Source organism: Pseudophryne corroboree, chromosome 6, assembly GCF_028390025.1.
Source record: "Pseudophryne corroboree isolate aPseCor3 chromosome 6, aPseCor3.hap2, whole genome shotgun sequence".
In the NCBI taxonomy this organism is placed as follows: Eukaryota; Metazoa; Chordata; class Amphibia; order Anura; family Myobatrachidae; genus Pseudophryne; species Pseudophryne corroboree.
In genome coordinates, this window is record NC_086449.1 from 608,187,601 (window position 1) to 608,200,643 (window position 13,043).

Below are 13,043 nucleotides of genomic sequence, written 5' to 3' on the forward strand. Positions count from 1 at the left end.
GAATAACCCGGTAATAACGCGGCTCCAAAATGCGATGTGAAAGGGGTATAGCGTGTTCAGACCCGGGTTGGAAGCATGTTCAAAAGCCGGTTCCTTACCGGGTTAGCGATGTGAAAGCGGTATTAATTGCAACTGAATTGGTGATTGTAGTAACTTCCCAGTATTGCTCCTCTAGACCTGTAACATACCCAGAGGTGTAACTAGTAATTCTGCTTGAAGTATTAAACGATTGGTGTCCTTCTCATCTTTATACAAATGACCATTATTTGTATACAAAAATGTGTGCATTTGAAAAAAGAATATGATAAACTGTAAGTATTACAAGTAGCAACATGGTAAATACTATTTGCTTCCAAGAAAATGTAATTTTTTTTAAATTGAATGACCTTTATTGTGTTTCCTGTAGAAATATTCTATCTGTGATATTGTAGCTGCCTCATTATAGGTGCCCCCTAGTGCAATCCTCCAGGCATAGTGTACTTTGCCCAGAGAGCATCATAAGATGTCTGATCCTGGCTATTATATTGCTATAAGTCATCATTTCCTGCATCAGATTAATACAGCAGAGACACAACCCACCCATTCATCTCACCCAGTTCTGTCTACTGTCCGCCACTTTATGTCATAATGAACTTTAATATGACCTTTACACCACTAACACAATTCAGAGTGTTTTGAAATGTTGAGTCTTAATACAAACCATAATACATTATCTCAGTTGCACATTTCCAAGTGTATACTGTACATTGTTGTGTATTTACTCTGACATACCTTATTATGTTGAACAAGCAGTAACGGTAGTATATCTACATGAGTTTTATATATGTTTTCTCTTTTTCTTCACATATCTATGCCCTAAAGTCGAGATTTACATACAGACCCAATTCTTGGTGCCAAATGGAACAGAGCTTACCAAATTGTGGGCATGGTTTTAGTAATTGTCAAGATAGGGCATGGCATGGCATATTAAAGGGGCATGACCAAATTTCATCCTAGTATTTTAAGGAAGCATTTGATATTTAGGCTGTCTAATGCATAACGAAACACACAATTCTCCTGTTAATATTTACTTAGAAAAGGTTTAACGTTTTTAACATTTTTGGTTTGAATAAGAAAAACATTGCATACCTTGTACACAAATCCATCTGGACAGCTGTGATCATAGGTAAAAGCTTTGTAGACCACAAGGAACACTATGCAAGCGAGAAAGGCAAGTGCCAGACTTATTAGAATGGTGACCTAGAAGGAAAGACGTCAAAGAATAAATAAAATTGTGCGCCATCAGCAAAGTGAAAACCACATCGCTGCAAAAAAAAATCTGCACTGTCACTTTCTAAATATAATTTTTAGGCCTTACTGATGGGTTTATTTAGCTTTACTTCAATCAGAAAGATGTTTTCAAGCTGCTATTTTGCCTGTAGGATACAAAAGAGGGACACTGCTGTACTGAAAGGATTACAATCAATAGGAGGAAATTGACAGCTTCCCTCTTGCAGAGCCGAGGAATGAAGACAAGTAAGCATCATTAGGACCTGAGTGTTTTTTCTGATCTTCCTGGAACCTGACATCACGTCTTTCGTTGCATGGCCTTTTCATAATGCATCATGAATTAAATTACACAGTACATCTTAAGGTTTTCAAAGAAAAGAAAGCTTTTCAAGAGGTTTGTGCTTTCAGCACATATCCTCATGAGAACCCGCAGTTCTCCACAAGCACTGAAAACGTCATATAACTATACTAAGTATCATATTTCTAGAAATTGTACATTGCATTTTTATGTTTATTTAATAAATACATGCATTTGCCATATTGTTCAACACAAATATATAGCCATTTATTTTTACAGAAGCGAATCCAAGTCTCAAACCTTGCTGCTCCTCTATTGTGCCTTACACAGTAATTCACAGTAATTCACCTAGCTAGAAGTACAGTATTACGACTAAATTATTATTTTTATTATTACATTTTATTTATAGGGCGCCACAAGTGTTTCGCAGCGCCGTACAAAGGACAGTACAGGGAGACAAAACTTAGCATAACAGTAAATAAATAACAAAAATGGAGTGCAGGTAACAAAGAGCAACACAATTCTCAAAACATAATACAGCTTAGATGTAAGTAGCGAAGGAGTAATCATTGTACTACTTGTGGCTGTCGGCCATAGATAGAGATGAGCCTTTACCAGCAGGAGAAAAAGCAGGTAAAGATGGTCGCTGAGTGAAATGTGTCAAGAAGAGGGCTTAGACAAGAGGAAAGAGGGCCCTGCTCTGAAGAGCTAACAATCTAGTGGGGAGGGGCAACAGACAGATGACATGAGGTGCAAGCAAGCAGGTAGAAGCCTGATGGTGGTATGCGAGCAAAGCAGAGATGTCCAAGGCATGGGGCAGGGGGATGGAGGAGCAGCCTAAGGACTAGGTTATGCATTGGAGGGGTACGCTTTGATAAATAGTAGAGATGAGCGCCTGAAATTTTTCGGGTTTTGTGTTTTGGTTTTGGGTTCGGTTCCGCGGCCGTGTTTTGGGTTCGAACGCGTTTTGGCAAAACCTCACCGAATTTTTTTTGTCGGATTCGGGTGTGTTTTGGATTCGGGTGTTTTTTTCCAAAAACACTAAAAAACAGCTTAAATCATAGAATTTGGGGTCATTTTGATCCCAAAGTATTATTAACCTCAAAAACCATAATTTACACTCATTTTCAGTCTATTCTGAATACCTCACACCTCACAATATTATTTTTAGTCCTAAAATTTGCACCGAGGTCGCTGTGTGAGTAAGATAAGCGACCCTAGTGGCCGACACAAACACCGGGCCCATCTAGGAGTGGCACTGCAGTGTCACGCAGGATGTCCCTTCCAAAAAACCCTCCCCAAACAGCACATGACGCAAAGAAAAAAAGAGGCGCAATGAGGTAGCTGTGTGAGTAAGATTAGCGACCCTAGTGGCCGACACAAACACCGGGCCCATCTAGGAGTGGCACTGCAGTGTCACGCAGGATGTCCCTTCCAAAAAACCCTCCCCAAACAGCACATGACGCAAAGAAAAAAAGAGGCGCAATGAGGTAGCTGTGTGAGTAAGATTAGCGACCCTAGTGGCCGACACAAACACCGGGCCCATCTAGGAGTGGCACTGCAGTGTCACGCAGGATGTCCCTTCCAAAAAACCCTCCCCAAACAGCACATGACGCAAAGAAAAAAAGAGGCTTTTTACTGATATTTGGTGTTTTGGATTTGACATGCTCTGTACTATGACATTGGGCATCGGCCTTGGCAGACGACGTTGCTGGCATTTCATCGTCTCGGCCATGACTAGTGGCAGCAGCTTCAGCACGAGGTGGAAGTGGATCTTGATCTTTCCCTAATTTTGGAACCTCAACATTTTTGTTCTCCATATTTTAATAGGCACAACTAAAAGGCACCTCAGGTAAACAATGGAGATGGATGGATTGGATACTAGTATACAATTATGGACGGGCTGCCGAGTGCCGACACAGAGGTAGCCACAGCCGTGAACTACCGCACTGTACTGTGTCTGCTGCTAATATATAGACTGGTTGATAAAGAGATAGTATACTCGTAACTAGTATGTATGTATAAAGAAAGAAAAAAAAACCACGGTTAGGTGGTATATACAATTATGGACGGGCTGCCGAGTGCCGACACAGAGGTAGCCACAGCCGTGAACTACCGCACTGTACACTGGTTGATAAAGAGATAGTAGTATACTCGTAACAACTAGTATGACACTATGACGACGGTATAAAGAATGAAAAAAAAACCACGGTTAGGTGGTATATATTATAATAATAATACAATTATGGATGGACGGACTGCCTGCCGACTGCCGACACAGAGGTAGCCACAGCCGTGAACTACCGCACTGTACACTGGTTGATAAAGAGATAGTAGTATACTCGTAACAACTAGTATGACACTATGACGACGGTATAAAGAATGAAAAAAAAACCACGGTTAGGTGGTATATATTATAATAATAATACAATTATGGATGGACGGACTGCCTGCCGACTGCCGACACAGAGGTAGCCACAGCCGTGAACTACCGCACTGTACACTGGTTGATAAAGAGATAGTAGTATACTCGTAACAATTAGGATGACACTATGACGGTATAAAGAATGAAAAAAAAACCACGGTTAGGTGGTAGGTATATAATAATAAATAATACAATTCTGGTCGGACGGACTGCCTGCCGTGTGCCGACACAGAGGTAGCCACAGCCGTGAACTACCGCACTGTACACTGGTTGATAAAGAGATAGTAGTATACTCGTAACAACTAGTATGACACTATGACGACGGTATAAAGAATGAAAAAAAAACCACGGTTAGGTGGTATATATTATAATAATAATACAATTATGGATGGACGGACTGCCTGCCGACTGCCGACACAGAGGTAGCCACAGCCGTGAACTACCGCACTGTACACTGGTTGATAAAGAGATAGTAGTATACTCGTAACAATTAGGATGACACTATGACGGTATAAAGAATGAAAAAAAAACCACGGTTAGGTGGTAGGTATATAATAATAAATAATACAATTCTGGTCGGACGGACTGCCTGCCGTGTGCCGACACAGAGGTAGCCACAGCCGTGAACTACCGCACTGTACACTGGTTGATAAAGAGATAGTAGTATACTCGTAACAATTAGGATGACACTATGACGGTATAAAGAATGAAAAAAAAACCACGGTTAGGTGGTAGGTATATAATAATAAATAATACAATTCTGGTCGGACGGACTGCCTGCCGTGTGCCGACACAGAGGTAGCCACAGCCGTGAACTACCGCACTGTACACTGGTTGATAAAGAGATAGTAGTATACTCGTAACAATTAGGATGACACTATGACGGTATAAAGAATGAAAAAAAAACCACGGTTAGGTGGTAGGTATATAATAATAAATAATACAATTCTGGTCGGACGGACTGCCTGCCGTGTGCCGACACAGAGGTAGCCACAGCCGTGAACTACCGCACTGTACACTGGTTGATAAAGAGATAGTAGTATACTCGTAACAATTAGGATGACACTATGACGGTATAAAGAATGAAAAAAAAACCACGGTTAGGTGGTAGGTATATAATAATAAATAATACAATTCTGGTCGGACGGACTGCCTGCCGTGTGCCGACACAGAGGTAGCCACAGCCGTGAACTACCGCACTGTACACTGGTTGATAAAGAGATAGTAGTATACTCGTAACAATTAGGATGACACTATGACGGTATAAAGAATGAAAAAAAAACCACGGTTAGGTGGTAGGTATATAATAATAAATAATACAATTCTGGTCGGACGGACTGCCTGCCGTGTGCCGACACAGAGGTAGCCACAGCCGTGAACTACCGCACTGTACACTGGTTGATAAAGAGATAGTAGTATACTCGTAACAATTAGGATGACACTATGACGGTATAAAGAATGAAAAAAAAACCACGGTTAGGTGGTAGGTATATAATAATAAATAATACAATTCTGGTCGGACGGACTGCCTGCCGTGTGCCGACACAGAGGTAGCCACAGCCGTGAACTACCGCACTGTACTGTGTCTGCTGCTAATATAGACTGGTTGATATTTAAAGAGATATTAGTAGTATACAACAATACTATACTGGTGGTCAGGCACTGGTCACCACTCCTGCAGCAAAAGTGTGCACTGTTAATTAATATAATTGTACTCCTGGCTCCTGCTAACAACCTGCAGTGCTCCCCAGTCTCCCCCACAATTAATTATAAGCTTTTAATTTATACATTGATGACTGTGCAGCACACTGGGCTGAGCTGAGTGCACACAGACTGAGTCACACTGTGTGACTGACTGTGCTGTGTATCGTTTTTTTTTTCAGGCAGAGAACGGATATAGCAGAGAGAAGTGAACGGATATATTATATTAAATAAAAGTTAACTAGCAACTGCACTGGTCACTGACTGTGGTAAACTAACTCTGTCTGCGACTCTGCACAATCTCTCTCTATCTAATCTATCTATCTCTATTCTAATGGAGAGGACGCCAGACACGTCCTCTCCCTATCAGTCTCAATGCACGAGTGAAAATGGCGGCGACGCGCGGCTCCTTATATAGAATCCGAGTCTCGCGATAGAATCCGAGCCTCGCGAGAATCCGACAGCGTCATGATGACGTTCGGGCGCGCTCGGGTTAACCGAGCAAGGCGGGAAGATCCGAGTCGCTCGGACCCGTGGAAAAAAAAGTGAAGTTCGTGCGGGTTCGGATTCAAAGAAACCGAACCCGCTCATCTCTAATAAATAGGTGGGTTTTCAATGCCCGTTTGAAGCTTTGCAAGGTTGGGGAACCCATTTATCAAGACTGGCCAATAAAAAAAAGTAGAAACTGTTTTTCCAACCAACTTACTTAAAATAGTACCAGGAGCGCTGAGTGCCGCTTCACACATGCATGCTGCAATGGAAGCCCAGATGTGGGTTTCCAATTGCAGATTCAATTAAAAAAATAATAATAATAATAATAATAATAACAAAACGAAAAATAAATAATAATAATAGTAAAAATCATAAAACATTTTATCTTTTTCTTAAACAGCCACCAAGTTTGGACTTAGGAAAATGGGATCTTCTGTTTTCTTTTTTTTTTCTTTTTATTTCAGCAAATGAATATTTCTGTAACTGTTATGAATACATACATATCATGTGGATTAGTGATCCCTGATCCCTGTGACCACATAAACATCGGTGGCCGAACAGTCTATTGCGGTCTACCAGCACATTGCACTCATTTGTTTGGTAGAGTCAGCATTAGTTGGTAAAGTGTGATCCATGTTTATGTTTTTTCTCCTTATCTTTTTTTCCGCAGCTTGGTATGAGAAGGAGGATATTACCAAATTATATGAGGGCAAATACTGTTTCAGATATCTAATCAGAACACAGTTTACAGGAAAACTGAATGACACATGAGGGCCTTCTGTCCAATAGGACCATGGATTCGCTTTGGATGTGATTTTGCCATGATATTTTAAGAGTATCTCACTGTGACTGTATCCTTGTTTGCTCTGTTCCTTTGTAAAACATACATATAGTAGATAAAACAGACACATGGGGCGGGATATAATGCCGCCCAAGTTCGGCAGCCGTGCAGGAAGCTGGCCAAATTCAAGTTTTTGTAAAGGGGTAATCACTTACAAAGCAAAAACATACCTTGTAAGTTATTGCCCCTTTAAAAAAAAATCAGAGTTCAGCTGGCATCCCGCACGTCTGCCGAACTTGGGCGGCATTTCATCCGGCCCTTGCTATTTGTATATTGGATGTGAAGGGTATTAAAACAAGTTGTCTGCCCTGCTTACGTTTCTTAATGATAGGTTACAAAAGATTTTCAGCCTTTTCATTAGCTTGAAATACAAATGATAGCAGCGCTAATGAGGGCAAATCAAGAATGATTCTTCATATAACATTTAAAAAAGGTGTATTTATTCCTTACTGCATACAAAAAAATGTATATGTACATTCATATATAAAAGATATACTAAACACACTGCAAACCCCAATTGATCCAAAAATATGTGCTGCAATTTGGACCAATTTCTGTGGCTGTGTGGATATTAGTTATCAAAGTCCGTTCTTGGATATATCTTAATGTAATTGGCAGCTGCCACAATTTTTAGGGAGAATTGTCCAGTTATTATGGTATATTCTTCTTGATATATTATTATTCTTGATTTGTCCTCCTTAGTGCTGCTAAGATTTGTATTTTATTATTATTTGACAGGAGAAGGACCATATCCTGTTTTTAGCAGCTGCTATTTGGGAAAACAGCCCTTTGTAGGCATAGCACCTGCATAGTTAAACATTTTTTTACTAATCTTTCATTAGATCACTGATTACAAAGGTCTATCTACCCCTGTTCTACAGTAGACTGTATGATCTCATATTATACATTTATATTTAACCACTACTATTCTGTCCATTTACTTTTTTACAGAACGCACGCTTTCAAAATGGGGAGGCTTCACACATGTTTTCAGTCTGGAACACAGGAGGGCTTCACACAGTGGGTCAGCTTATTAATCCCAGATCTCACAAACTGATTTCCTATCCTGAATCAGTTGACAAATTTCCCATCATACAGTAGGTGGTTTTGGTTTCTCTCTCCTTCAAGCCCAATATTATGTGAGTAAAATTTCCAAATCAATCCCGGAGGGGGACTGGGACAACCTTCTGGACACTATTGATACCTTCCCAATCTAGGGGAGCTATCTCCTCATACTATGGATACCTTTGAACGTCTTCGAAACATTCCTCTTTACAAACTGGTGTGGTCCAATGAGCATTTTCCATCTTTATCTACAGATGACCGTCTTGGCATGTTGAGATATTCCATTACTACTCCTGTGGCCACATATACAGAAATATATCTCAATATATTTCATTGTAAATACATACATTTCTCCTTATAAGGGATTCCTATTGGGTATTCTAGATAGTCCTGTCTGCCTCAAATGTAGTTAAACCCCTGTTGATCCCTATCATTGTCCTTTGGTTAGACGATTTTGGCTTGGGGATAAACATTTCACTATTGATAATTTAGTTGATTATGCTTCATTTACCGCCGAATAGGCAACCTGTAGTCTCTTACTCCCAGGGTCTCGAAGGATGTTTGGAAACTGCTACTAGCAATTTCATCAGCTGTTCATAAAACTGTTCTGCATTTATGGATCATAATTCTCTGCCAACTCTTAAAATATTCAAAGAGAAACTTTTTTTTCAGTTTCCATATGGATTGGTTATAGGCATCTCTCCAAAAAGTTATTTGCCAATTAGGAGAGATTCATAGAGGTTCTACCGACATCTACTACAGAAGCTATCATTAACTGTTTATTCATCATACTTTGTGGTATGCAACTCGCATTGTTATCTAGGACCCACCAATTTTTCTTAAAGGGATATATATTATTTGGCTCAATTCTAAGTCTCTCAATTTTAGTATCTTTTAAAATTGTGATTTGTTATTGTCTTTTATTTCATATATTTGACATTGTAATGGACTCAGATGCACATGTTTATGTACTGCTTTGTTGAAATGTAGTATTGACTACATTTGATGCTTCAATAAATATATATTTTTTAAATGAGATGGATGTTAAAATTTACGTTTAATTATATTGCATACATTTTAACTCTGTTCCCATTCTATGTACTCCCCTTCTGAATTCACACATAGCTGCATTCTTATTTTTTATTGGTCAAAGCTGTGTAGCTCATTATTTGTCATCTGTCTCATCAGGTCTGCCGTTTTCTCCTTTACTTCAGTAAGTGATGCAATACGGCTTCCCTTGAGTATATATTTGACTTTAAGGAATAGGGAGGAGTCACATGTTGCTATGTCTGGCAAGTGTGGAGGGTGTTCTAGCAATGCACTCTGTTTCTTGGCCTAAAACTTCTTCACAGAGAGAGCTATGTGGGCTGGTATGTCGTCGTATTGGAGGATGAAACAAGTTTTGGCCTATTTTTTCTGATTCTTTCCCACAAAGTTTCTAGAACATTCTTGTGGAAATGTTGATTCACTGTTGCACTTTCTAATACCCAGTCTTCTTTCTGCTCAACAGTGAGAAGCCTTGGAACCATCTTAGCAATAACTTTTGTCATGTTAAGATTCTAATGTAAAACTTGTCTAACAGTTTCTTTGTCAATGCTTACCATTTCTGCTATCATTCGGATGCTGAAACGAAGTTCAATTCAAACAATTTTCTCAGTTTTGCACATTTTTGTTTGTTTATGATGTGCAGTTTTGTTTGTTTTTGATGTGTTTTTGATGTCCAGGATGTTCATCATCTTCGACATCATCACAAACATCACTAAGGGGTCTATTTACTAAGCCTTGGATGGAGATAAAATCGCTGGAGATAAAGTTCCAGCCAATCGGCTCCTAACTGTCATTTTTCAAACACAGCCTGTGGCATAGCAGTTAGAAGCCGATTGGCTGGTACTTTTTCCCCAGCGATTTTATCTCCATCCAAGGCTTAGTAAATAGACCCCTTAATCTCTTGTGCCAAAAAAACACCCATGCACATGACATACAATCTGCCCATGTAGTCCTCGGTTAGCTTATGGAAAGACTCGTGGTCATTTTGTTCAATTTAACTTAAAAATTTTAAATTAACACGTTGCTCTACTTTTGAACTAATCATTTTTAAGAAGCATGGGAAAAACACAACCTTATCTAAGTGTGACAGTAAACTATATGTGCAAGGTGGGTAAAACTTACAAAGCCATTTTGGGATAGTCCAAGGTCAGTGTTCCTCCACTCCCTTTTAACTCATGCATTATGGTTTATTTTTAAAAGTACAATCTTGTTATTTAATAGCAACAGCCTGTATGTCTCATGTGTGGGCAGTACTGTTTAAGTCAGATTACTTTCTAACAGATACTTAAAATGCCAGCTCTAATATATACTGCGGACGCCAGGCGCATCTTATTACCATGTGCTATAAATGTGCGCTGTACGTCGCAAAACACTACATCCCATAAGAGAAAACAATACACCCACACATTGTCTGAGTTCCAAAGCTCATTGATGTATATATTGGTTATTAAAAGGATATGTATACAATATATCACATGTACAGTATATATATATTTACATGGTTACAATTTACACAGTAATGAGTTATTACAAGCCAATTCAAATACAGCCACAGCCAGCATACAATTACCATCTCCCTCAATGCACTTTATGCACTAATCGCTCCAGTTCCTCCATCTTTAGATCTGCCTCAACACCAGCTAACATCAGTAGAGTATCACCAAAACACCATCTCGCTCAGGAGAGAAACAGAACAGGAAACTCTTCTGTGTGGGATCAGCTATACACTGAGTCTGTTGGGGGTGTACAGATCTCTTGTTATTGGTCTAGGGGAGGGAACTTTCTCATTCATGATGAGTCATTGGTCAGTGTGAGGGCTTTTGTTCAAGGTTGCTGGCCTCTGGATTCCTGTCCACACATGCTCCTTTGAATATATTCCTTTGTTCCAGTAAAAGTGACTTCATATTCCTACATTTAATCATATCTACTCATGGCAATCTGCTACAACCTAACCACAGGCACCAAATTGACACACACATTCTCCCGGTCATCCTGACACCATGCATGACATGCCCATATTGCTCCGCTCCAACAATACACATACATGACGTTATATTCCATTATATAATTTGAAATCTTATGATGTCTGGTGCTTGATATGTTCAATTTATGTGCTGTATGAAATATGTGTTGAATATATCTTTGTGGCATGTCTGTGTGCATGCATATGTTACCATATATTGCTGTGCTCGTTGCGCGTATTTGCAGAGCATAGCGACTCATCTGTTTGGAGTTTGGATGTTTTCTCTATCGACAGTACGGATGGTGTAATGGCTAGCATTACTGCTTCACAGCACTGAGGTTATGGGTTCGAGTCCCACCTTGGCCCAAACTGTGCGGAGTTTGTATATTCTCCCCGTGCTTGCGTGGGTTTCCTCCGGGTGCTCCGGTTTCCGCCCACATTCCAAAAATAAACTGGTAGGTTAATTGGCTCTTAACAAAATTAACCCTAGTATGATTGTGTATGTGAGTACATGTGGTAGGGAATATAGAGTGTAAACTCCACTGGGGCAGGGACTGATGTGAATGGTCAAATATTCTCTGCAAAGCGCTGCGGAATATGTGTGCGCTATATAAATAACTGGTAATAAATAAAATAATAAATAATTGTGTGTATGTCCTTCATCAGCCTTAAATGCTCTTGTTATTTTTTAATGTAGGTTTTGTTTTTACATGATTTTTATACCAGCTTTACAGGCAGTTTACAAATAAATAAAGATGTAAAATAGATGTTTATATTTACTATAAATGCTGTATCTCCAACAAAGGATAAATCCCTATTATCATAACCAAGAGAAGAGTAAAGCCATGAATCAAGATACATAGTCAATTACAACTGATAAATATGCTTCAATTAGCTACACTATGAATGAGAGTCAGTAAAATCTCTGTGATCTATGAATTATTTTTGATATTTTAAAGTTTGTAACTTTATTTATTGAAAGAACACCTCAAAAGTCCAGCACCCATTATCAGACAAGAGAAGCTAGGAACCTCTGCACAAAGCTATGGTCATATATAACCATAAATAAAGCTACCTTTTATAACACTGCAAGGAACACACTGGCAGCTGGCACTGAGGCCAAGCATGGCAAAAGAGGCGCTGCTGCAATCTGAATTTGCAGACTGACAGCCTATCAGAGTTGGTCATGGTGAGCCAATCAATGGTTGCCACATAATAGCTCTAAAACCACAAGGCAGTTTGTATTAATGCTGTGAGTGACCCACACCCACTTTCCTATGACATGCCCCCCAGCTGAGCCAAAATGGCTGCCCTCTCCATGAGGCAGTCAGGAAGTCAGCAAGTATGGTCTACAGTACACCACTCCCATAAGCAGCTCTTACACTTCCTATGAAGCAGGTACATTTCCTCCAACCAAGATGATGTCTCATAATGCATCAGCGAGGCTTGCTAGTGATTCCAGTATGAGTCTTTGGACTGTTTTATAATGCTATCTCCCATAATACAATTGAAGTTATGGAAGGTTGCTAGAACCACTTAATCCAAGCGGGTAGTATGTTTGTACAGGGACCTATCCCATAGGACATATTGAGAAATAATTGTGAGTTTAGCTCAGCAAATTCAGCAAAGCATGCTACCAAGACTGACATGTGTGACCGAGCTTTGCTGATTCACACATTGGCAGTGGTACTGGAAATACCGTTGTTGTTTCAGGCACTGAGTCAATTGAACAACTGGTGGCACAGTTACTGCGATTCAAAAAGCGCGAGATAGATTTCTATCTCCACGGGGTATCCCTGTCGGACTACTATCGAGATAAACGTATTCCACGTGGATTCCGTATCAGAAACATCCCGACTATCGGCAGGTATAATGCAGATTTCTGTCGCCGGTGGGCGGCAGTTCTTAACAAATGCTCGTATGATTTAATTTTACTAGTCAT

At 39.8% G+C, this 13,043-nt stretch overlaps 1 protein-coding gene across 1 annotated transcript in view; it reads right to left on the reverse strand.

The window, feature by feature from the left end:
* Positions 1-13,043, reverse strand: part of NSG2 (neuronal vesicle trafficking associated 2) — a 120,854-nt gene that overhangs the window by 4,159 nt on the left and 103,652 nt on the right. Inside the window, exon 4 of the mRNA XM_063928057.1 lies at positions 1,129-1,239. Coding sequence (XP_063784127.1) covers positions 1,129-1,239 — 111 coding nt within the window. The remainder of the gene's footprint in view (positions 1-1,128; positions 1,240-13,043) is intronic.